Source organism: Myxocyprinus asiaticus, chromosome 20 (assembly GCF_019703515.2).
Source record: "Myxocyprinus asiaticus isolate MX2 ecotype Aquarium Trade chromosome 20, UBuf_Myxa_2, whole genome shotgun sequence".
NCBI lineage: Eukaryota > Metazoa > Chordata > Actinopteri > Cypriniformes > Catostomidae > Myxocyprinus > Myxocyprinus asiaticus.
Window position 1 is genome coordinate 22,510,298 of NC_059363.1, and position 27,865 is coordinate 22,538,162.

Genomic DNA, 27,865 nt, shown 5'->3' on the forward strand with positions numbered 1-27,865 from the left:
GCTCAAGATTCCGCACCCCGTCTACTCATCGCCAAGGGCGTCCCCCTGCGGTGACTGCACCGGCTCTGCCGCAGCCCACCCCTTCGGCCCAGCCCCGGCGTGGGAAGCAGACACCACCCGTCTCGTGGTCGCCCAGAACCCGTGAAAGGCTTCAAAGTGTCCTTGAGACGGGCAGCCCAGGGACAACGAAACCAGCTGCTCTGGAGCTGGTAAGCAGATCTCCATCTTTTTGTTACCTTTTGCATTTAATTGCGCTGCATGCCCAAGTGGCTGCAGTACTCAAGAGCTCAGCAAGAGCGGTTAACTTGTTCCCTGGGTCACGTATCCGGTGTGCACGACCGTCATCACGACCACCGTCCACCACTCTATTTGGCAGGTTTGGCGCTCCAGCGGTGGTCTCCCACCCCTCAGCACTCAGCTGTGGCACAAATCCGCCTCCGATGTGGTCTCCACGGGTCACGAGGACAGGCCTCTTCCTCCGACGGTAAGTCCCAGGCTGTTCTGGGGGTGGTCACAAGCAGCCAGGTAAGTGCTTCGAAGTCCTTAGACTCAGCACGGCCATGACGTGGTGTGGCACCTCGAGCTCCGCCCCGCCGCGAGGCCCCACCTGCCGGTACGTCCGATGATGTTGTCCCTTTGGTCCCCCTTGCGCGGAACTTGGACGCATGGCTTGCGCTTTCCAATCCGTCGCGATGGCTGGTCAGGACTGTCCGACTCGGCTGCGCGATTCACTTCACCGGGTGTCCGCCCAGGTTCAGCGGTGTCCACTTCTCCTTGGTGAAAGACGAAAACGCTGCTGCCTTGCGCGGAGATCACTACCCTCCTACGGAAGGGCGCGATAGAACCTGTCCCTCCAGCCGAGATGAAGAAGGGGTTTTTCAGCCCCTACTTCATCATACCGAAAAAAGGCGGTGTGTTGCGGCCAATCTTGGACCTGTGAGTTCTGAACTAGGCTTTACACAGACTCCCGTTCAAGATGCTGATGCAAAAATGCATTCTGGCAAGCGTCCGGCATCAAGATTGTTTCACGGCGGTAGACCTGAAAGATGCATACTTCCACGTCTCGATCCTTCCTCGACACAGACCCTTCCTGCGGTTTGCGTCCGAGAGTCAGGCGTATCAGTACAAGGTCCTCCCTTTCGGCCTGTCCCTGTCTCCTCGCGTCTTTACGAAGGTTGCAGAGGCTGCCCTTGCCCCGTTAAGGGAGGTGGACATTCGCATTCTCCACTATCTCGATGACTGGCTAATCCTAGCTCATTCTCATGACATGTCATACGCACACAGGGACCTGGTGCTCTCACACCTCAGCCGACTAGGGCTTCGGGTCAACTAGGAAAAGAGCAAGCTCCTCCCAGTTCAGAGCATCTCTTTTCTCGGTTTGGAGTTGGACTCAGTCTCCTTGACGGTGCACCTTACGAACGAGCATGCCCAGTCAGTGCTGGCCTGTTTGAAGGCATTCAAACAGAAAACAGCGGTTCCACTGAAACTTTTTCAGAGGCTCCTGGGGCATATGGCATGCTCGGTGGTGGCCACCCCGCTCGGGTTGATGCATATGAGGCCGCTTCAGCACTGGCTCCAGACTCGAGTCCCGAGATGGGCATGGCGCCATGGGACACGTCGCGTGGTCATCACGCTGGTCTGTCATAGTCTTTTCAGCCCTTGGACCGACCTCTCGTTTCTACGGGCAGGTGTTCCTCTAGAACTGGTCTCCAGGCACGTCGTGGTCAGACAGACGCCTCCAAAATGGGCTGGGGCACTGTTTGCAACGGGCACGCAGCCGCCAGCCTTTGGACGGGTCCGCGACTGCATTGGCACATCAACTGCCTCGAGTTGTTGGCAATTCTGCTCACCCTGTGGAGGTTTCAGCTGTTGATCCAGGGCAAGCACGTGTTAGTTCTGACAGACAACATGACAACGGTAGCATATGTCAACCGCCAAGGCGGTTTGCACTCTCATATGTCACAACCCGCCCGCCGTCTCCTCCTCTGGAGTCAGCAGCACTTCAAGTCGGATGCGCTGTCATGACAGGTTACCCTCAGGGGAGAGTGGAGACTCCACCCTCAGGTGGTCCAGCTGATTTGGAGTCGATTCGACAGGCACAGGTGCACCTGTTTGCCTCCCAAGAATCCTCCCCACTGCCCTCTCTGGTACGCCCTGACCGAGGCCCCCCTCAGCATAGATGCGCTGGCACGCAGCTGGCCCCCTGGCATGTGGAAATATGCGTTTCCCCCAGTGAGCCTGCTTGCACAGACCCTATGCAAGGTCAGGGAGGACGAGGAGCAGGTCGTCCTGGTAGCACCCTACTGGCCCGCCCAGACGTGGTGCTCGGACCTCACGCTGCTCGCAACAGCTCCCCCCTGGTGAATTCCCCTGAGGAAGGACCTTCTTTCTGGCACCCGCGCCCAGACGTCTGGAATCTCCATGTCTGGCCCCTGGACGGGATGCGGAAGACCTAAGCGGTCTACCATCTGTGGTGGTAGACACGATCACTCAGGCTAGGACCCAATCTACGAGGTGCCTGTATGCCTTTAAGTGGCGTCTGTTCGCTAAGTGGTGTTCTTCCCATCAGGAAGACCCCCAGAGATGCGCAGTCGGATCAGTGCTTTCCTTCCTGCAGGAGAGGTTGGAAGGGAGGCTGTCCCCTTCCACCTTGAAGGTGTACATTGCCGCCATAGCAGCACACCATGGCGCAGTCGACGGTAAGTCCTTAGGGAAGCACGACCTGATCATCAGGTTCCTAAGAGGCGCCAGGAGGCTGAATCCCTCCAGACCGCGCCTTGTTCCCTCATCGGACCTCTGTAGTTTTTCAGGGTCTACAGAGAGCCCCCTTTGAGCCTTTGCAGTCAGCCGAGCTTAAGGCACTCTCCTTGAAGACTACCCTCCTGACTGCACTCACTTCCATCAAGAGGGTAGGTGACCTGCAAGTGTTCTCTGTCAGCGAAACGTGCCTGGAGTTCGGTCCAGGTTACTCTCACATGATCCTGAGAGCCTGACCGGGTATGTGCCCAAGGTTCCCACCACCCCTTTAGGGACCAGGTGGTGAACCTGCAAGCGCTGCCCCAGGAGGAGGCAGACCCAGCCCTGTTGTCGCTTTGTCCGGTGCATGCTTTACGCATCTATTTGGATCGCATGCAGAGCTTTAGAATCTCTGAGCAGCTCTTTGTCTGCTTTGGTGCACTGTGGAAAGGAAGCGCTGTCTCCAAGCAGAGGATCGCCCACTGGCTCATTGACGCCATAACTATTGCATATGTCGCCTAGGACATGCCGGCCCTGGTAGGGCTACCAGCCCATTCTACCAGGGGTGTAGCGGCTCTCTGGGCCCTGGCCAGGGGTGCCTCTCTAACAGACATTTGCAGAGCAGCATGCTGGGCAACACCCAACACCTGTGCAAGGTTCTACAACCTCCGGGTGGAACCGGTTTCATCCCAGGTAGTGGCACGCAACACAAGCGGATAAGCCCGGGATAGCTGGCCGGGTTTATCACTTGCACATAGCGCCTTCCACCTCCCTTGGAGCTGAAGACGTGTGCCATTAATTCCCAGTAGTGTTCACAAACTTTGTTCCCTGGTTGACTTCCTCCGAGCCCTGTGGCAGTCGAGTTTTCGGAGAGACTCGCTGCTGGCCCAGTACACGCACTAACTAAGAGCCCTGTTCTGGGGTAGGTGCTCCGCATGTGGCGGTTCCTTGTAAGGCTAACCTCATGCGATATATATCTTCCGCTAGTTCGTTTCCCTGCTGGCAAACTGCGTCTTCCTTGGGCAGAGCCCCTCTGCCCCAGTCTCCATGTTTGTAGTAACTCCTCCCCCATTGGGCAGAATCTACCTTGAAGGCTCTCCACATGGTTGGAAAGACCATGTGACGTATTCTTCCACTTAAATATCCCCCCCTCTCTTTGGTCGTTGTGTGGTCTTCCTCTTGGGAGGGACTCCCCCCGACTAGACCTGGCGGCCCAGTCAGATAAGGGGAAAAGAGGCCACGACTGGGTTAAGCCTGTCTCTATCTTTGGGTAGTCGACTTGTCCCCAAAAAGGACCGTTCGACACTCATAACTATGTTGGGGGAGGTTACATGTCGACCTTGTGCGCTGGCTATGAGGCACACAGCCGTCTGCCCACCACACACCGCCAGTTCACGTAACACAGTTCAGCCAGTTGTGGCGTTTCATATAGGGACCCCTAGTGTCACTACATCGACACAACGTCGAGTGAGTGACAGATAGGGAATGTCATGGTTACTGGTGTAACCTCCGTTCCCTGATGGAGGGAACGAGACGTTGTGTCCCTCCTGCCACAACGCTGAACTACCCGCTGAAATGGCCGGACCTTATATCGGCTCCTCAGCATAAAACCTGAATGAGTGGTTGCATACCAGCTCCTATTATACCCATATGGCATGCAAATACCACTCGCCAGTTTTCATTGGCCTTTTATCAAAGACCAGAGGTGTCTCCGGCTCCCAAGGGTGACCCCTAGTGTCACTACATCGACACAACATATCGTTCCCTCCATCAGGGAACGGAGGTTACACCAGTAACCATGACGTTTTCCCCAGGTGGTCTCCCATCCAGGTACTGGCCAGGCTCAATCCTGCTTAGCTTTAGTGGGCAACCAGGCAAGAGCTGTATATGTTTTACATATAATTGCCAGATTTCTGTATGGGAGGACAAAAATATCCTGATTAAATGATTAAAAATGATTCTACATTGCATATCCAGAGTAATATAAAAATGTATTTGTATGTGCTAAAGTTTTAATTGTAATATTTGTAGTAAGGAACGATATGTAATACAATATAAATTATGCATAGAACTAATATAATGCATGTATAACAATATGACAACAGGTTGATATCATTAGTTTGAGTAATTAAAGGGCCAAGGTTCTTTAGCATGTCAAAATGGTGCTGGGAGGAAGGAACCATGGCATAACGTTAAGAGCAGAGCATTGAGCCTGGTATGGCGTAGGCGAGAGGGGGTTGACAGAACAGATGATTCACTCCTTACGAGCTTTCAGAGTGCTCTCTCGTTCTCTGTCTCTCTGCCTATCTATCTGCCTCCTTCCCTTTTCTCCCAACATACCTGCCTCTTTCCACAAACACAAATGCTCGCTCCACCCTGACAACCAGCTTCAGCAACCAGTTGTTTAAAGGGAAGACGACAACCAAATTGATGTTCTTATTACTAGCTACCCTGTCATCTATAAAACACATACAGAGAGATGGCAGAAAATGACAGTCATGAAAGACCATCAAGCGAGGTGGTACGGGCAGCTCTCTCAGAGGCAATAACGTGGAGTTATTGTCAGAGGATTCCACCGATCAGAGCCAGACATCTCCCAAGGGGTTGATGACAAGGATCGGTGTGTCTCCAGCTTTGATGTCTCAGACATGCAGCAGATATATGTGCATCCATTTGTGCCAAACAAATGAATAGTGCTCAATCAGGAAAGAGCCTTGGGTGTCCGCTGCCATGACAACCCACACTGTTACAGTGAGGCTGCTGTCATGGTGACCTCAAAAGCACACTTGCCTCTGTGTATCTTCATTGTGTAGAAATTATTAGAGCTAGACAAGAGAGGAAAGAATCTGTACAATTAAACAGCAAGACGGGGTGAAAGAAAAAGCAAAAACATACTTTATCCCGCAAATGTTCGATTTGAATCTGATAAAATTGTTAGCATTGCTGATCAGCCACAATGGAATTTGATTATTGGGAGGAAATCTGTATATGTGCTCAGTACTTAAATCTAATTTCAATGCATTGGTTTGATATGACCAAGGTTAGTATCATTTAGCATTTTTTTGTTTTTGTTTTTGTTTTAATAGCTATTTTCAAATTGACTTTACATTTCAATTTAGTCTTAGTTTCAGCAAAGGTTTTGACAGTTACAGTTTAGTGGTTTTCCCCGATAAACATATTTCTATTTAGTTTTTATATATTTTAGTTTTAGTAAGTTTACTTAAGGAATCGTTTGAGGAACCAATAGAATATTTCCAGAGTTTGGATTTACATCTTAACTAAGCAAGGCTTATTAGGAAAGATGCTGCATCTGTATTCACACAGGAACTGTAGGAAACAACATATTTGCTTAATACTGTACCTGCTACTTTTTGTTTCTCTTGCACAGCAGAAAGATAAGATACATGTTGATTGTCATGACAATGGTTAAGATTAAGGCACAATTTACTTGGAATTTGCATGGCTGTGCATTCATAGCAACGTTTAAAATGGTCTGAAATGAGAAGGCCCTATGTACAAAGGACCTATGAAATCATTGCACAAAAGTTACATGAAGGTTACTGTTCGTTTATAACAGAATGACGAGTGCTCTGTCATTCACAAGCCATTGTAATTTTGAGTGCTTGTTGATAACTAAAATGATATTTTATGTTAATTATTTAACCACAGTTTTTTGTTTTGAATTATTCTAGTTTTTTGTTTACCTTATGGTAAAGGGATAGTTAACCAAAAATTAAAGTTATGTCATTTACTCACCCTCATGTTGTTCCAAACCTGTATGACTTTCTTTCTTACTTGGAACACAATAGGAGATATTAGGCAGAATGTTACCATCAGTCACCATTGACTTTAATTGTATGGAAAAAAGATGCAATGAAAGTGAATGGTGACTGAGACTAACATTCTGTCTAACATTAGTTGAAATTAAGGTACAGTAAGTAAATAAAGACAGAATTTTCATTTGGGTGATCTATCCCTTTAATTATTTTATTTCAGTTCACAATAACATTTCAACCTAGTAGTTTTCGTCTTGGTTTTCGTTTACTAAAATAACCCTGCATTTTAGGTGTGAATTGACCATGAATCTGTGCTTGCAGTGGCATGCTTTTAAAACCCGAGTGTATCGCCTTGGTGAATAGTCAGTAACTGAATGATACGGCAACAACACATTTTGGTGCAGTGTATAACTTGTGTGGGCGTTTGGAGGTGAGCGCTTCTGCTGGGTTGCTTAACAATAACAGTCATCTTTATTTTCACCAAACCAGTGCTCTGGTTAGAAGCAAGCTTAAAACATTACCACAGATCAGCTGCTCTTCAGAGGTTCAGACTTGAAATTGCAAATTTTTCATTGAGAAGCTCAGACTTGTGAATAAATGTGACATGGCTATATAGGACGACTGGATTGGGAACAAAGCAAATGATGAGCGTTCAATCTGTTAACCTGTAGCCTTATAATCATCAAATGCTTTCACAGTCTGTTAGCATCCAGATATCTTGGATGGATACATTTTATAATCCCACAATTGCTTTCTAAACACACAGTTCTTTTGTTAGTCAGTGCTGTTCAGTGTCTCTATTTAGAAACTGGATTCTCTCCATATTCTTTCATTTCCTATTGAGATTTGTGCCATACTTTCTTCTCCGTGACTGCCTCTTTAGAAATATAATTCGCAGAGGCTTCGTGAATCTTTGTCATTTTCAATGCATAAAGAAATATCAGAATGCTTCATACAGTACATGCTGTCAGCTGCATGGTTGCAAAACCAGAGCAGAACATTTATGAAATGTGAAGAAAATTCATTCAGGAACATAAAAGATGTCTCAGAGAACAGATTTATGTGTGCACCAATATGTTTGAATGCAGAGGGAGCATGCCCATTCAAAATTATAACTTAAATTAAGTGAATGCTTTTTAGTGGCAGATCATATTATAACAAGTCATGCATTCATTTAATTATATTACTAACCTAAAAAGCTGTGGTGTTCCCCCAACAAATGAGATCTCATTAATATTACCTCATTAGTTTCTCATAGACAGCCAAGAGATTAAATAAATAGAGACTTCTGCTTACGTCCCCTGCTTTTTAGATTTTTCTCATCTCAAAAAGTCTCAAACTATGCTCAGATTTGCCGAGATACTAACGTGTGCAATCAAAAGTTAGTTTTGATGATTTCTGTCTGAACTCAAATATTTCTCATCATCTACTACTTCCAAGACCAAATTATCTGAGCTACAGTATGCTGTCAACATTGATTTTTTTTTATATAGCTGAACTAATATCAATTACTGCACATCGACAATTGTCACAATTAATTAAAAAATGTTTTAAGGAATCTGAGAAGAAAACATCAGAGACAAAGTTGACTTAAATGAAACATAACTGAGATCTCCAATATTTCTTCCAAGGTTTAAAAGAGCAAATTCTGGATCTTCATATGTGAGAGTATATACTTACATAATCATTTCAATGCAAATAAAAGTTCAAATACAAGTTCATTGTGGCAGACAGAGTAGCTTTTATTTGCCTTCTCTTTTATTTGTGGTGTAATAAAGTCCAAATAGCTTAGATATGAGTTCCCTTTGTGAATTGTGTAGGTTTGAATTGCCATTACATGCAGGCCTTTTCTGCAGTGTTGCTGCAACTCAACCCAGCAGGGATCAATAGGGAATGAGGCTAGTGAGCCATTTCCCCAGCGGTCTACACGGGTCAGTCAATATGTTGCTCTCCTCTTTTGACATTGAATTGATTGTGAGGCTGCTGTTCATAAAACTGTTTAAGAGCAGTCAAAAAAAGGGAAAAAATAAAAGTATTTAATACTATAAATATTTTTATCAGTAAGGTTTGTCACCAAGAGCGATTATAAGGCTGTTTGCGAGTTACTTTAATGGAAGCTGCTATAATATAAGCTTTAATATGCTTTAGATAAGAGATGTTTGCTGTCAGATGAATATGTGGGCAGGGCTTTTAGAAGTATTATATGTCTGGCATGACTAGACAAGCAGTCCCTTCATGGAAGATAACATTGTGAACTAAACAGCACACACCCAGTATAGTCTTTCTTACATTCACTAACACCTGACAGACATTTTTTTTTTTATTCGTCACAGTTCCCAGAATGTGGCTTCTATGGGATGTATGACAAGATTCTGCTTTTCCGCCATGATCCAAACTCTGAGAACATTCTGCAGTTGGTGAGGTGCGCAGCAGACATTATGGAGGGGGACCTGGTGGAAGTTGTCCTGTCAGGTAAGTGTTGCACCCAATATGTCTTGCTCAATGTGCAGTCATGCTTATATGTATGTAACCATGCCCCATACCCATCATCCTTTTATTTGTGGTGTAACAAATTGTTTTATATGTCAGTTAGAGGGTTTCTAATCTTGGTTCTGGAGGAACCATTAGTGCTGGACATTTTAGATGTCTCCCTGATTTAACACACATGATTTAACTCATTGAATCATTAAACAGCATTGTAGATTTTAGGGCACTTAAGTCTAAAGGTCCCCCAGTGTAAAATACTCTTTTGATTTTTTCTCCCAAGACACTAAATAGCAATAGTAGCTTTTGAAATGTTGATTACAGATGATACTGCCAGTAAAATTAAGATATCATTATATTTTGACAAGGAATCCATTCTCTTGCCTCTAAAAATTAACATTCTGCAGGGAAGAGCGTTTTATATAACCTGCAGCAGTGCTCAGTGCATCATTTCATGAACAAGAGGAACGATCTATTAAAATGAGAATCAAACTCACTCAGAATACCTACACGGTTTTCCACACATACTTTTTATTAGCCCATATCTATGTATGTGGAGTGAAGTGAGTGGTGGTGGTGTAGTTGGCTAAAGCACATAACTGGTAATCAGAAGGTTGCTGGTTCGATCCCCACATCCACCACCATTGTGTCCTTGAGCAAGACACTTAACTCCAGGTTGCTCCAGGGGAATTGTCCCTGTAATAAGTACACTGTAAATCGCTTTGGATAAAAGCATCTGCCAAATGCATAAATGTAATGTAAATGTGGTTACAGACAAATGATATAGAACATTGAAATCGCTTACAGAAACTTTTAACCTCTCTTCCTTCTTGCCTGCATTTGTCTCCAGTATCTCACACTCATAGGAGATGGGTGATGTGAGCTTCACTGCCTTCTCTCTCATTGGTAGTCGCTCCCAAATGTTGCTCTTCATTTGCAAAAAGTTAAAAATTATGTTTTCTCAACTTTGTCAGGTCCCTCGCCATGCCCACATCTTGTGCTAATGGTCACTGTCGCCGGAAGTCATTCTGCCCTCATTGAAAATGAATGGGAACGTGTCTCTTTTTTGCTCTGTGTCACTGGCAGTGTGAACGGGGTGCAACGCTAATGAACTAAATTTAAAAGTGTGCCTCGGCCTATTGGCCAAATCTAAAGTGGCTTGTGACCTGACTCATAAAGTATACCTAAACAAGGAGGGCCCAGAGCTTATTTAATCCTTTCACACATGAGTTTCTCCTGTACAGATGGATCCCCCAGCGTGAGTTCTTTAATGCGCGCAGTAATTAAAAATAATGCCATCGTTCGCTTCAAAGCAGATGCACTGCAGGTCAGATTATATATTATCAAACCTATAATGTGGTTTTTGGATGTTTATAATGAATGATTGATTATGATAGATAAGATGTGATTGTGAATGCTTTTGCCAGGTATGCGTGCTCCATATTGTTTATATTGCAATGCAGCATGCAATTCTGAGTTCGTGATAGAAGCATAGAAGGTTCTAAAAACCTAGCCCTTCCACTTTCCCAGCCCCAGAAGTGGTGAGAATGAGTGATGGAGTGGGAGAAGGCTCAAGTGGATTGACTAGTTTATATATTCTTGGTTTGACATCATAAAACATCGGTAATGACTTTATACTTTTAATTGCTGATTATTTGAATGTTTGTAGCATAAAAAATAAAGATATTGTGATGTTGAAAAGACTATTTGAGCAGCTGATTTATTATGACAACCGCCTCAGTCCCTCTCTGTGCTAAACAGCAGTACGAATGCAGATTGCACCACTTTGATGGTACATGTCTGAGCCCAGCCTAGTGTAATCAAACCAGTGCGATCATATGTGCGAAAGGGTTAACTAGTGATCCAACTATGTGTGGATTTATTTAATCTAATAACCTAAAATAGCGATGTGTGCCAGCCAGATTTGGCCAAGGCTTACCTTGTTAAAGACATGCTTCTATGAGACATGGTCAAAAGCAGACCTTACTGTGCAAGCTGATAGGAGCAAAGCTCCAGCAAACCACTTGAGCAAATAGCATTTTCAGACAAAATACTCTCGCAATGCGTTGCAAAGAATCCAGCTTATCCGCAAAACTGAGCCATTTAAATGTCAGACTAAGAGAGAGACGCAAGTTGATTGGCTACCCAATTACATGTCTAAGAACCAATCATCTTACACCATGTGAACCGATTTGCTTAACATGTCACAAATGAGTTAGCCAATTGGCTAACAGATAACAAGTTCAAAGAACATATCAGCTTGTGCCACACAGAGTTGCATGGCAGAACATTTGTCATATATTTTGAGACAAAATGCTTTTTTGTCATTTTAGATTTGTTTAAGGTGATAAATTAAAAGTTTTTCAATAGCTGTCTAATAAACGAAAGGATACTACTTGGGGTAAAATAACAACCCTTGTTGCAGGTGCTGAAAGCCCCCCAAAACACAATGTTTTTCTTAAATGTACACTCGGTAATTTGTTGCTCATTGCAAAAGTTTTACTTCTAAAGAAATCAATTGTAATTTTTAAACATATGTAGAAAATCATGAGCAATCACATGAGATAAAGACTTCCATCATATCAGTAACCTTACAAAAGCTGTTTTATTTTACATGGAGAGGGTCCCCTCTTGGGGGCTGCCAGTAATGAACAAGAACAGCCGAATACTACTTCTCATTAACCGCTCTTTTATCGGACACTTTAACTCATAAGTAAGGGATAATCCACGACTAGGTGTGCGTGTAACGATTTTAATGCAAGATGTGGAGGCAAAGACCCACCCGACGTGAAGCGGAAGTACATTAAAATCAATTAAAGCACACCTAGCCGTGGATTATCCTGCTTATACCATGGTCACTTGCCAGCAGGGATGGTACTCCTAAGAACATGTCATAACATGTCATATTTAATTTCTAATCTTTGTCATTTTCACATTAATAAGAACAAAAAATCTGTTATAATGTTTCTTCATCAGTATTAAAAAAAAAACATTTATTTTTTTCAATTTTAAAACTCTTTGCGACCAGAAAAAAAGCACACTTTCCTTAAGGGGTGCCTTTAGCCTTATTGTACCGTAATATATAATTGCTAATGTGTTCCTTCCCACATCAAAATGTTATTACTGTAAGTAAAGTGGTATAAGACATCAATAATGATTATTTTAATTGCAATGTAATCATCATAAGAAAGTATGTAAATGCAATAATATGGCATTATCTGCATTTTAGCATAAGCCATTAGTTTTATACAATATGTTACAAGGGGTCCCTGCTCCATTTCTCTGTCCACCAAGGGGTCCTTGGCCTGAAAAATATAGAAGACCCTGTATGTACTGTATGTTGAAATCATATCTTTTTATTTATTTGTAGCCAATTGAAGAAATTTCATGTAATTTAACTCTAGTCATAAATTGGATGTGGCCCCTTTAAGACCAGAGTTTTTGCGACACCAGAGTTTTGGGACACCTGCTTTTCGGCACTCTCTCCTGTTAGAGATGGAAGAGCATACATGGTACAGGAGAGCTCCCTGTTTGTTCATCATTTGAGAATTCTTTGGGTAAATATAAAATTCTACACAAAGTGTTGTTGGAGACGTGAGAATATGCATTGTGCAAGAGAGCTCCCGGTTTTGTTCATCAGTTGATAATTCTTTGGGATGCATATGGATTGCATGTGTGGAGTTTGACCATGTTTTTGCACATGCAGGACTGGCCTCTACCATATTTCATTAGTTGTATTTTGTTGAACCATATTTCAGTTTCTGTATTTTCTTTATTATTATTTTTTAAATACAATACGGCCAAAACGACCGCTGTTTTTTCTCTTTTGTCAAATAGCCGTCAGAGTAAATCCCCAAAAATATATATTTGTATCCTGTGGTGATTATTTTCAACCCACCGGCTACATATTATAACTGTGTCTATTGTTGCATGTTGACCAGATGTCAAATGTTACCAAGGTAAATTCTGGTACCTCACATGTACTGGTGAGATATTATGATTCTCATTCAAAGACAAGAAATGGGTGTCAGATACGGAAAACATCCAAAATGTGCAGTTCTGGGGTCCTGCCTAATAAAAATTGAGAAACGCTTGAATTAGATAACACTCTGTGACTTTGTTGTAATGCATTGTGAAGTTTTTGCAGTCTGCAACACACCAGAGTGCGATTCCTGAGCCATATTTGACTGTTTTTCTGTCTCTTAGTCCTTACATTTCCCACTCTGGAAAAGTTGATGCATATCCAAGTTTTGATGCTGCACCCGGTGTGAAAACAGGAGTTGCTTTGCTGAGGAAGCGATGGAGGTATCGCATTTGACACTGCTAAAGTGTTTCTCCAAACACTTAACAGGCCTTCCTCTCCCTCTCTTCCCTGGGGTGTGACACGATGAATAAGGTGATTAGCACACCCAGATGCACACTTTCTCATAGACAAGCCTTTGGGAGCCCAGAGTAACACTTTACAATGATACACTCGACAGCTGATTTCACTGTAAACTAACACAGAAGAGTTGTCACAAAAGCAAGGTCAGTGGTTATCAATTATTTTTCTCTGAGGGAATAAGTTAAACAGTTAGTGGCACAAAAGTAAATTTAGCTTAAAATAAGGGTCTTAGAATTGTGTTGCAAATAAGTGGCCCAGCTCATGGTTTACTCTTAAAAAGGCTGAAAGAGCTTTTGGCATGGGCCAGGATGAAGATCAAGCCAGCAAAGTCACTTTGCCTTTCTAGTCATAAGGGGATTAGAAGCGACAACATATCATTTGAGGTAGATGGTGAAAGAATCCCGATGCTGGCAGAGCAGCCCATGTGAAGTTTAGGGAGAGAATACACAGCAGATCTGTCAGATAAACACATGGCAGGGTTGGTTCTGAGGCAGCTGAAAGAGGGCTTGGATAAGATAGGCAGATGTCATCTCCCAGGTAAATACAAGGTTTGGTGTTACCAATTTACATTGTATCATCGCTTGATGTGGCCGCTAAAGATGTGTGAGATCACTGCAGCGGCAGTGGCAAGGTTGCACACCAAGGCCAACAGTTACATCAGGAAATGGCTGGGCTTTCCGCATTGCCTTTCAGATGTAGCATTGTTTGAAAGAAATACCTTACAACTGACATTAAAGTCCATCACCCTTAGTTACAAGCAGGAGAAGACCAGGCTGTTCTTAGAATTAAGGGAATTAACAGACCAGTCAGTGAGAGCTTGTCAAGCCCAGGTCTGAACAGGCCATGCCTAGAAGGCAGAGGAGGTTATAAACAGGGCAGTTTCAAGACTGAAGCAACAAGAGATTGTTGAAAGAACCCAATCAGGAAGAGCAGGCCTTGGATGGGGGATGGGTCCCAAAATATGGTCAGCAGCCTTTAAAAAAACAGAGGAAAGCGATGGTAGTGACAGAAGTAACTAAGATGGAAGAGGATGGGTATATGATTCGAGCAGTCAGCCAGCAGCAGCAAGGGCGCTGGACAATATGTGAAGGTGCATTTAATAGGGTTTTAGGATGGGCTGACCTGTGGAAGATACCCCAGGGCAGGCTAAGTTGTCTAATAATATCCACTTATGACACTCTTCTAAGCTCTGGAAATTTGTCTCTGTGGTATGGTAAAGAGGAGAGGTGTCCCCTCTGCGAGGCCCCAAGAGCAAATCTGCAGCACATGTTGGCTGGGCACAAGACTGCCTTGGCACAAAGACGGTATAGGTAGTGGCCTGATCAGGTTCTGCAAAAGCTTGCAGAGATCCTTGATGTTTGTAGATTAAAAGCCAACAAAGGCCATCATGCTCCTCAGAAGAAGTACATTGAGTTTGTTAAAAAGGGTGGTGCTGCACAAGGCACAGCACGGAGGGAGGAAAGGTAATTCCTGGCACATGGAAGTGAGTGGTCAGTGGTGGTTGACCTTGACCATCAGCTAAAATTCCCTTCTGAGATCGCATTACTTCCTTGAGGCCGGCTTAGTGTTATAGTCGGCATCAGCTAGGAAAGTCATAATGATTGAACGTACTATCCCATGGGAAGGGGGACTAGAGGCAGCCTGTGAGAACCCTGGTTGTATGGTATGTCTTGATGGGAAAGGAGGAATGTCTTGATGGGAAAGCAATGTGAGGCAATCGAAAGGATCTGGTGTCCATTTGCATGGGGTTGCAGGGCGACATCCCTGACCACTGCCCCACCACCAGGAGATGTTCCGGGATTAATGGGGCAAAACATTCGTTACAGGTGGCTCCCGGCTGATGACCCCGTAGCTGGACAACTGAAGGCACTGGCGGAGGTGTGGCAGGCAGTAATGCCCAGCAGGTTTAGTCATTTACCTGTGCATCTGAGTACATGTAAAGGCTCTTCCAACAATTAAAAACTGATGAAGTGAACTTTTAAAGCTCAAAATAATTAGTGGTGCTTGTTAAGGCAATCAATGGAATAACTAATGCTTATACTTAGGTTTAGAGATTTGAACAAACCCCTAACCTCTTATTATTATACAATGGAATGTAAGCAATTGGCCTAGAGTCACATGGGTTATCTTCCTCGTGGTCGTTATATAGTGGTTCTCGCTCTCGGTGGGGCACATGGTGAATTGTGCATGGACGCTGTGGTAGGGTTGCGGTGGTATACCGGTTTCACGTTATACCACGGTATGAAAATTGACGATTATCATACCATGTACATTTGCTTATCTACAATACTGAGAAAAAAATTCAACCGGACGGAGAATCTCACCTGCATGTGCGCATCTCCTTTCCTCCTCGTCTGCCTGTCAGACTCATCAACTTGCGCCACACACACACATGCAGTGGAGAAAATGTCAGAGAGAAGCGAGGCGAGGGGGTCTGACAAAAGTGAGTGTGTGTGTGAGTTAAAGCTGTGATTCTCAACTGGTGGGTCGCAGGTCTATTCGGACTGGGTCGCGGACAGCAGGGAAAGAACAATGCCATGGTTCTCCCATTGAAGATATTTCGGCGGCCGCCCAAGTGATAGCCTATTTAGGACTGCCGAGGCAGATTTAATGATAACCTCACAATCAGCTAAAGGCTTCTCATCTGCACTTTCGCACAAGTGTAATGGAACCAGCTCACGCTAATGATCTGCTCTGCTCTCTGACACGCGCGTGCAACAACCGGGCTTCCCTTGATATTGCGGAGCGCAGACCTTAAAACTGATGTGACCGATTTCAATTCTAGTGAGACTTTTCTAGTTTAAAGCATTAAGGAGGAAGTCAAACCTCTCAAACAGTAGGCAGCCCTGACATGCCAAATACACTCTGCTATGCGCTAATTTGTTTTTCATTACACGTCACCTTTACAAAATTGTTTAACGATTTTACATGAGTAAAAGTAACTGTTATATTTTGACAAAATTTTATAGTTTCATATGAAATAATCTAAAGGTAGAATCTATTAGACCTAATTTTATATCAAGTGGCAGTTGTAGTTTCAAGTTTCAAGATGTGTTTCAGCTAGCATTTGTTTTTCATAAATACTATAATTTGTTATTATTATTGCTATTATTTAAGACTAGCTACACTGACCTAACCATGGTAATGAGGAGCCTTTCCTCCTGTGTAATATGTAGGTTCTGTTTGAATTATGTTTGAAATTAGGAAACAAATGGGATAATAATGGGCTCATATAAGTAAATATGCTCTTCAATTTTTAAAAGCGGGGAGAGAAATCTTCCTGTAGATTTTGATTGTTGACATCAACAACAAAAATAATGTCACTTGATGCATGTCCTTGTACTTGAAAACCATGAACAAAACTATGCAACATAAAAGGAAATGCGACCCAGGATACATTAAATACAGGTAACGTGTTACTATGGTGGGTCGCCACTTGATTTCCAATGTAAAATCTGGGTCCTGAAGCAAAACCAGTTGAGAACCACTGAGTTAAAGGTATAGACAAAAGCAGTCTGGCTGCGCTGTCGCGCACCTACAGTATATATTAATTATTAATATTCATAGGACATTACTTTAAAAGCTAACACAGCTGATGCTATTTTTCATTTAGTAGTTAATTTAACATGCTATTCTAACATGTAAACTAACATGCTTTAGTTATATAACATGTTATAGTTACATGCAATTTTTTTATCATGTTTATAATTCGGTTTATTATTATAATTCTGTTTTCATTTTTATTTATTCTATTTATTTTATTTTATTTTCAAAAGGGAGATTTTTTTACACATACTTTTACATTGCAACTGATAATAATAATTGTGTAATACCGTATACTGTGATACCGTGAAACCGTGATATTTTATGAGACAGTTATTGTGCCGTGAAAATCTCATACCATTGCAACCCTGCGCTGCGGTGACTTGTGTGAGCCTCCACAAGCGCTAATTCGTTCTACATCATTTGTGCTGTGGACAGGATACCTCAAATCATTCGGCTTGTTGAGGAGAATGTGCTATTACTTTTTTGGGGGGATTTTATCCCCTTTTCTCCCCAGTTTGGTGTGCCCAATTTTCAGTGCTCTCAATCCGTGTGGCGGAGGATGAATCTCATTTGCCTCCGCTTCTGAGACAGTGCATCATTCCACATGGTTACCGCGGAGACTTAGCGCTTGTGGAGGCTCACGCTAATCACCGCAACATCAATGCACAACTCACCATGTGCCCTACCACGAGAGAGAACCACCTTATTGTGACCACAAGGAAGATAACCCATGTGAATCTAGGCCAATTGGTTGCTAAGAAAGCCTGGCTGAAGTTGCTCAACACACCCTGGATTTGAACTCATGACTCTGGTAGTCAGCGTCTTTGCACACTGAGCTACCCAGGCCCCTCTATTACTTTTCTGAATGATCAGACTTTCAAACAAATGGAAGAATCCATTAGACCAGTGAAAGAGGGACCTGAGACTTATTTAGGGACCAGAATATCACAGATATTGGGGGTGGGTTATTTCACATTTCACATGACCTTTTTCACATTTCCAGGTTTTGGAATCAGAAGTAAACTATTGCAGGGTAAACTTCTATAGTGGTGAATGGAAGACCACAGCAAATTTTATTTTTGCCTACCCATTTGCTCCAACAGCAAAATAAAAAATCCACTGTTATGTTCAAGACATTCCACTTGAGGAAAAAAAATAGAGAGCGCTGGATTATGACAGTCAGAAGAGTGAAGATGCCAAATTTACTGTCACTCCCTCAGAAGCTGTTATAAATAGTTTTTGAAACTGATTCCAGAGTTATATAACACAAAGTGTATACATAAATGTACAAATATATATACAATATATATATATATACAATATATATATATATATATATATATATATATATATATATATATATATATATATATATATATATACACACACACACACACACACACACACACACACACACACACACACACACACCGATCAGCCACAACATTAAAACAGTATGTAAACATTATGTAAATATTATGTCAGTATTTAATTATATTGAATGTATAAAAAAAGTTTGCTAGTTTTACGCTGCTAAATAAAACAGAAACGTATCATCGCAGTCTGTGAAAAAGGTCTAATAAGCATCCACCCAGAGCACCCCAGAAACCACATGCCATAGCAACCACCCAAAACACCCTAGTAACCACAAAGATATGCCATAGAATCCACCCAAAACACTTTCTCAGTCAACTAGCAAAGCTCTAGCATCTACCCAGAACACCCTAGCAACACCATAGGAACAACCCAGAACAACATAGCAACCACTTAGCAAGGCCATAGTAACCAACTAGAACACCCTAGCAACTGCTGCAGCAATACCAAGCAGCCACCCACAACAAGCATTGTGGTGGCGACTTTTGCACGCGTCACACATTTTATTCAGAAAATGTAAATCTAGTTCTCTCTTAACTTCTGAGTATTAGCGGACCATTAAATGACAACTTAAAGATGGATATTCCTTGCTATAGGGTTGTTAATGCACAGGTAGCTGATTGGTATTGGAGTATGTGAAAAAGATGCCATAAGCGGGCCAATGAATGTTGATCTCTCAGGTTAACACTGACAATGTCTGTACAGTAATTAAAAAGAGCAGCATTTTGTAAAAGTATGACCTATGCTCTACTCATTCTGTTGCATCTTTAAAGTCTGCTCGAAGTCTATTTTCTGCTGGATAAATTTAGAGGTACCACAGGTTGGCTCCAGTGAAGTGCACTGACTGGATGTTTTGCTGTGCCGAGCTCTACATAACTGCAAAAGAGAAAGTACATGAAAATGCAAACAGTGTACAGAAGAGGTAAGAAGTGTGGTATTATTAACCGTACGTGAATATTAAGTACAATGCACAAACATTTGTGTGCCAACATGAAAGTGATTACTTCCTCTCTTTATGGTCCCAATCTGGAGGGAGGGGCTATCTGATAATCTTATTTTACTATACTTGTCGTTGTTTGAAAATCTCATTCTGCTATACATTGCTTATCATTGACTATTAATTTAATTCTCTCATGCCAGCTTAAAATTGTCTGATTATCTCATTGTACTGTATGTTTCTTATCACTGTCTAATAAGTCTACTATACATAAAAGAAATAGTTCGCCCAAAAATGAAAATTCTGTCATCATAAGTCACCCTCACGTTATTCTTAACCTGTATGACTTCTTTCGAGGAACACAACAGGAGATATTTTAAAGGATGTTCTGGTCGCTGATTTGAATGCAATAGCAGTCAAAATGTGTAATGAATTAGTCCATGCGACTATTCCATTCCATGCCATGTTAGCAGTCCAAGCCATACAATCACTTTGTATGATGAACAGACTGAAATTTAAAGAGCCCATATTATGCTCATTTACAGGTTCATAATTTTATTTTGGGGGTCTACTAGAATAGGTTTATATGCTTTAATGTTAAAAAAAAATGTTATTTTTCTCATACTGTACATTGTTGCAGCACCTCTTTTCACCCTCTGTCTGAAACGCTCTGTTGTAGCTCCTGTCTCTTTAAAGCCCCCCTTTCCGAAAAGCCCAGTCTGCTCTAATTGGTCAGCTGGCCCAGTCTGTTATGTGATTGGTCAATTGCTTAGAGCGTGTGTCGGAAATGTAACGGCCCTTACCATAACTGAGTTTCAGCTCCCGAGGCTTCCTGAGCAGCGCATTCCTGAGGCGGGCATTATGCAAATATGTTACATAGTGACGTAGCTATGTCTCGGAAGTAATGGCTGGACTGCAAACCACGCGTTTCAGGCAGTTCAGGAGCAGTGTTTTCTGTGGGAGAGGATAACTCCCTCTGATGTGGACTTTGTGCTTTGTAACTTTGCAGACCTTTTACATGTACAGACAGCTAAATTACACACTAATGGAAAGGTAAAATCCCCCAAAATACAATAGGGCCTCTTTAAGTTGTTATTCCCTTTCAAATCAAATTGTTGATCAACTCACGTAAACAGAGCACAAATCTAATATGACGACACTTCAGTAACTTCAAACCTCATTAGTTCTTGTGTCATGACATCATGACATTTGGTCACAAGACATGCAAGAACCAAGGAAGTTTGTGGTTATTGGATTTGAGCTCTGTTTATAATAGTTTGCTTTGATTTGAGAGTGAAGCATTTGCCTTCAGAAGACTTAAAAAAATCACACACTATAGTTGCATGGACTACTTTTATGACACTTTAGGGTGTTTTTCAAAGCTTTAAGTGAGTCACTATCAACTGCTATTTAATTCAAATCAGCAAATGGAACATCCTTTAAAATATCTCCTTTTGTGTTCTGTAGAAGACGGGTTTGGAACAACAAGAGGGTGAGTAAATGATAACAGAATAACAGAAAAAAAAATTTTTTGTTGCCTTTATTGTTTTAAAAATTAATCACATGCCAGAAAGTGTAGGGCCAGAGAAATTCCAATTTTCAATAGCAGTGAGAAAAAAAACAAACAACAACAACAACGGGAGAAACAAGTCAACTCAGGATGCCTTTTCAGCATCATACTCATTTCTCTGAAGCATTTAATGACAGTTTACAGGTAGTTCAACTTGCAAACATATCTTAGCCTTTAAACAAAAGGCAAAACAATAATTTGAATGAATTGAGGTAATTTAGCTGCAGAATGGCTAATCAGAATGTATTCTACTTGAGCGTGCTAGGGGAAGCCATGTTGGAGTGCAGGCAACATGCGTGTGTTGAGGCAGGCAGTTCTCCCGCTGTGCTCGCCACTCAGCCGCTATTGGTCCTGTCAACATGCAGCCAACAAGAGCCAATCAAAACACTCCAACCACCCCAAAAGCCTTCCTATTCATAGTAAAATTTGTAAATATAAATAAAGGTGAGTTTGTTTGTAAGATTTTAGATACCAATTAAATTACTCCATATCTCTGGATTGGTTTTGTTCTATTAGATTATGTTTTGCTGCACAGGTTATTTATTTATGCATTTGGGTAGTTGACATGCAATAGTTGCTGACATGTGGCAATCACAAAAAACAAAAACAAAAAAAGTCAAGCTTAAAAACTGCTTCATGTGGTAATTTCAAAGTCAAAAATATAATTTAACATCACTGAATCAATCTGAATACATTCACTCAAAAAATAAAAATAAATAAATAAAAAAACTCTTTGGCTGAACTTGATTCAATCATGGACAGTGGCTCCACATGCTTGAAATTAGTTTTCTTAAATTAAAAAGAACATGCAAATTCAACTTAAATATTTCAAGTAGAGGGAGCCTAACATAATCAAGTAAACCCAACAAAATGTAACATGTCATAATAGCTCAAATGAAACTCTTTTAGTGATATGTTAGCTAGTGACAGGAGTGTTAGCATACTAAACACATGCTGGTGGAAAGCGCTACTGAGTGCAAGTTAGTCACTATACTGTGGTTATAACAACAGTTGTTCAATGTTTAAAGCAATATGTAGAATACTCTAAATATTTGGTCCTCAACATCTCAAGCTCCACTTTTTATCATGACAGTAACCCCCAACACTACAACAGAACATAACATTACACTCTAACACATCTTCCCCTTTATATACATTTTTCACAAAGACATATAAAATAACACTTAATTTAAACATTTACTCTCCCTGTCAAGTCTCATGCAAAGCATGCTGGGAACTAGAAATAATCTACCAAGTTTCAGTTAACCAAACAAAACATATTCATTTTGTCCCATGCAAATGAGTTAAGCTGACAATAAATGTTTTTGTTGAATCAACTAATTTAACCCTTGTGCTGTGTTCGTTTTGTGTGAACACATTTTGTGTTCCCAGGTCAAAATGACTGTCCCACTAAGATTATTTATAAATCTCTCATATTGAACATATTACCACAAGATGCTGCATTAGATCTTTTTATCAACTTCTTTTTTTAGTAATTACAACAGGTTTTGTGCTTCTTTTTTGAAGATATATATATATATATATAAAAACAGCAAAACAGGTGTCATTTTAAAGCTTAAAATCTGGACTTTACAATGCATATAGCTGATCCTACCAATTCTTAAATAGTGCTTTTTATTTTGCTGACAAAAAACAACTTTTGTTCTCATCATTTGCAAATTTGTTATCACAACAATAATATTTAGAGTTGGTAAAACCATAAAAAAGATGAGATAGCCATGTGTTATATATCGTTGGAGAGGTCTCAATTAGTAGAATGCATTGAGAAAATTTGTTTCACTCAGAGGCCAAACTGCAGTGAATATTAGTGTATGCAATTCTAACTGACACACATAAATATAATAAACAGGAGTGGCTTACAGGAGAAACCTACATATACTGTAACATATACAATGACATAACGTACCTTACAGCAGAGTATCCCGATTCAGACGAGCCCAAACAACATTATATGATAAGTAGAGCTCAACACACATTGTGTGTGTGTGTTTGTGTGTGTGTGTGTGTGTGTGTGTGTGTGTGTGTGTGTGTTCTGTGTGTGCACATGTCCGAGGACGTTTTGTGTGCAAACACACATCCACATATGTGCTTGTCTAAAGGATTGAGATGCTCCTGAACACTTAATATTTCGGTAACATTTTACAATAAAGTTCCATTTGTTAACATTAGTAAATACATAAGTTATCATGAATAAACAATTAACAATATATTTATTACAGCATTTGTTAATCTTTGTTAATGTTAGTTAATAAAAATACAATTGTTCATTGTTAGTTCATGTTAGTTCATGGTGCATTAACTAATGTTAACTAATACAACTTTTGACTTTAAAAATGTATTAGTATATGTTGAAATTAACATTAATTAAGATTAATAAATGCTTAATAATTATTGTTCATTGTTAGATCATGTTAACTAATGTTGTTAACTACTGTTAACAAATGAAACCTTATTGTAAAGTGTTACCAATATTTCTGTATTTTGTAGTCTAATCCAGTGTTTCCCAACCACTGTGCCATGGCACACTAGTGTGCCGTGAAAGGTGTGCCGTGGAAATTCCACAAAATAAATAAGGGCTCCGGACTGAGACAAATTTTTCAATCATTTTTCCTAACAGTTCAATTAAACATTGCAAGAGGTCGCATTGGTGCGACTACAAAGTTGGCTGACTCTCTGATTGTGTCGTTTTTTTGTTCCGTATGAGAAATATCAAATGGCAAATGTTCCAAATGTGAAAGGAAACAGTTTTACCCGGATCAGTCAGCGCTGCTCAATGGGCAGATCAGCTGACGTGCATTTACACGTGGACCGGTCTCAAGCGCTCAGCCGCGCAGATCATCATAAACAGAGCTGCGAGAAGCACTGGCTGGGTCGCGAATTCAGCATTGATTATTTGTTTAAAACCTCAATGAAAGCCCATAATGTGTCGATGATTAAACCAGTTTAAAATTTTATTAAATGGCCCCAATATTCTAAACAGCATTGAAAAGGAATAAAGGAGAAATCTGCAAAATTGTAAGGTTTCGATCCACACATCACAGATATTAAACAAATATTTACCCTGAACTTATATCAATATAGTAGTGAGAGAATACAATTTAATTTCTGGATGTGTTTTTCTTACAAAAAATGCCATAATTTGTTTTATGGTTACTGCTAATCATGGTTTTACTTATACTTTTGGTTACTATGATCTTATTGCGAATGCCACAGTTAAAACTATGGATACAATGGAACTTTCCTTCTGTGTAAAATCTTTTCTTATGTCCTCTGATTGTAGAAAAAGGCTTTGTTTGTCTTCAGATGACTGTATTTTAATAATCAAGATCCTGATAAAAAGAAAGAAACCGTGAAAGAAAACACATTTTCTTTCAGTTGGACCGGTGCGACCAACTCAGATGCTGGTGTGACCATTTGTAGAATTTCACACTGGTCCTACCACTCTTAAATGTTAGTCTGGAGCCATGTAAATAGATAGATAAATAAAAAATTATTTGCTGTGGCATTGAAAGAATTAATTTGGAAGAACAAATGTAAAAATAAGAAAAGATGCAAATTTGTTGTTTTATTCATTACCCAATTAGCACTCTTGCCACCTGTGATCTCATTACCGTACCTACATGACTCGTGTTTTTTGCATAGCCGAATTTCAAACATTACGAGTAAACCCAACTAAAATGGACAGTAAACATGGAAGTTCTTGAAAAGGAAAATTATCAACGATGGTTATGTGGGACAGTGGGATAGAGGTGGGCCATGGGATTTGTTTAATTGTAAAAAGTGTGCTGTGGCAGAAAAAAGGTTGGGAAACACTGGTCTAATCCATTCATTTCCAATGGCCAGTCATTTTTGACAGGGAGCACAACAAGTGTAACAAAGTGAAATAAAACCCAGACATTTTGAAGAAAACTGTGTGTGTGTGTTTTCAGATACCATAAGAGAATACAGTCAAGGAATTTTATTCCAATTGGATGAGGTAAAAAAAAACAAAAAAAAAAAAAAAAAATTCCTTTGTATCACATAACCATTTAAAATGAACTAGTAAAGGCAAAAAAATTACTACAAATGGTGAAAAATAAATGGTGTCCAGTTACAGCACCACTGTAACCCCGATAAGTTAATATAAGTTAATCAAAAATTTGAGGAAACTGATTACCTCAAAACTTTTAAGTTAATAAACTTATTATTATTATTATTATTATTATTTTAAATCAAATACACTTAAACATTACAAAAGATTAACTCAAAATTATTAATTTGAATCAGCATAATATATTTTGGTATTTTCTAACTGAATTAATTTTATTTATAAGAAGAAATATTAAATTTTTGTTTTTTATTTTTAAGTATGCAATACTTAACATTTTTAAATAAACTAAATTCAACTACATCCATTATTTAAAAGTTAAAAAAAAGTTCCCATTTAAAAAAAAGCCAATTACCTCAGAATTATTGAATTAGCATTCAAAAGCAAAACTCATTCCTTAAATAGTAAGAAAGAATTTTGAAACGTCATATGCAAAAGCAAACATTTTGCAAATGGAGCAACCATTCAATACAGACATTTTAGTACATGGCATGTTCATATCACTACTTCTGATTTCTATTACCTTTTGTGAAAAAAATTATAGTGTCATTGCATATTCACCAGACAGAACACAACCAGGCCAAGTTATGTTCCATATATTTGCATACAGTATATTGTAGAATTTGTAAACACTGTAAATGTAAAAAACTGTATTTCAGAAGTGTTTACACTGTTGAAGTCTTTTTGTAACAAATCAAAGTCAATGCACAAACAGAACAGTTTTCTGCCCTTACAGAACAGTGCTAAAGTGCTGTTTGGTCAATATTTATCAATACAGGGCATGGTTCAATTACAAATATGCAACAGTAACATTAAATATGAAAGGTAAACAAACACTAAATTCTGTGTCCTGGAAAATTTCAGAACTTAGCTCTGTATAACAATAGAATAAATAACTGTATTAGTAACAACAAACTAAAAGAAAAGAAAATAATGTGTACAGAGCTTGTGCATCCAGAGATGCAGAAAATCTCATACTCCTTAATCAGTAGATACATTTTTAGACTCAGCAATCTGGGTGCTAGTGGCTTCGAGTCATCCAAGCCCAGCAAGACTTTTTGGATGAAGTTGAAGGTGTGTGTCAGCTTTTTAGGATAGTCGAGATGTAATGCATATATCAAACCAAACATCAAAAGAAAAGCATTAGCAAAGCTGGGGAGGTCACTCAGAACAATGTCACCTTCCATCACAATAACAATCCTAGCAGGGTCAAACTGAACAATGGACATCTGGTCTCCATTCACCATGCTTACAAGAGATATGGCTAAATCAGCAATGTCTGGCTCATCCATCTCTTCAGTCTGAAAAACATGACAGAATTTCATGAGTATAAGCAGACTTCTTTCTGTCTTAGAAACTTCCTCAACTATTTGCAATCTCAGTCGTTCCAGGCTTTCGGCATTCTCTCCTTTTTGGAAAGTTTGGTAGGAAGTTCACCTCAGCTTGACGGGCTCTTTTGATGTTGGAGTGGGGAGACTCTCTCTCTCTCTCTCTGGATTATTTCGGCTTCTCTTCCCTGAGTTTACAGCTACCTTTTCACAACCAGATCGGCTAAGTTTTGTGTGGTAGTTACCCATCTTAAACTTTAAACTTGTCTTCCAGCCATACCATTCGCACTGACTTCCTGGTTCTGTGAGGCAGGGGTGCTTATTAATAAGAGCCTCAGCTGCTTTAGCTACCTCTTTGCCACTTGGGTAAGCCTTAAAACTATGCATTGTCTTGGCCATATTTTCCAGATTGTCATGTTTTTGGGCTTTTGTTAATTTTAAGACTTTTCCACTATTTGCATAAACTGCATTTCCAGCTTCTAGGCTGTACTCAACATCGTAAGAAAATAAAGGAACTAGGAACATGTCAGGCCAACTCTGCAAGCGTTCCAGGGCATAAGGTAGTATTTCTGTGAACGAAGTTGCAGCTGAGCTGGGATCACTCTCAGATCTGTGTACTTTCAACCCTTCTCCGGCAGTTCCAAAATGTATTTTAGAAAGCAGAGTTGCCCCCCAAAGTCTGGATCTTCATATTGCAGGCTGAAATCAGAATCAAGACGAGGTCTTAATTTCTGTCTAATCATTGTAATCAACTCCTCTACTGTTCTGGGGCGTGTAGAAAGGGTCATCTTGTGGGCTGTGTCAGTGGCAATGTAAACTCTGAGTAACAATTTCTGACACTCCGCCATCTAGGAGACCAAGACAACAGAGTAAAAGGTGAGGTTAAAAAATGTTTTTCAACAAGATGAAATGGACATGGATTTCCAGGTAATGTAGAAAACTATACCTTATTCTAATAGAAATCGCTTTGGTGTCAACAGCAACTGGCCTTGTATGCTATAGGCAGAAAGGAGGAGCGTGTCATTCAAATCTTCTATTGTTTTAACAGATACATCACCAAAACACAGGTTAAAGGCTCTTAGGTGTTCAATATAATGGGATTTGTGCTCCCTGCATAATAATGCCACATGATCATTCACAAGAAGTATTGACTAAATTGTACAAAACAGAGGTAACCCATCTTCCAAACCAGCAGGAAAATATGCCTCAGAACAAATATCTGTCCCATCAATGGTAATTTTAGATGTGCAGTATATAGTGTTTCAGTCTTCTGTTTAATGTACTGTTTTGCCACTTCATGTAGTGTTGAAACTAAAACAGAGGTGACAGTTGATGCCTGCAAATGTGGTTTGAAGAATGCTGGAGCACTTAGATGGTAAGCCATCATATGCTGGTGTCTGCTGGTCAGTGTCTTTAGCACATTGTGTTGTGTTGTGCACAACCCGTTTGAAGAATTGGTGGTTGCCTTCAAAACGCATGGTCCATAAGTGTACAAGGGGCCCAAAACATCTGATCAGCTCTGGGTAATGTTCGATATAATGATGCTTTGGCCGAAGCTTAAAGCCTGGAAAGACTTCAAGAAGACATTTGCCTATGGTCCCTGATTTTTCTCTGTAGATACT

At 40.7% G+C, this 27,865-nt stretch overlaps 1 protein-coding gene across 1 annotated transcript in view; it reads left to right on the forward strand.

The window, feature by feature from the left end:
- The window catches only part of LOC127411418 (serine/threonine-protein kinase D1-like), a 79,564-nt gene that overhangs the window by 20,095 nt on the left and 31,604 nt on the right, over positions 1–27,865 (forward strand). The window contains exon 2 of the mRNA XM_051646962.1: positions 8,846–8,984. Within this exon, the coding sequence (XP_051502922.1) occupies positions 8,846–8,984 (139 nt within the window). The remainder of the gene's footprint in view (positions 1–8,845; positions 8,985–27,865) is intronic.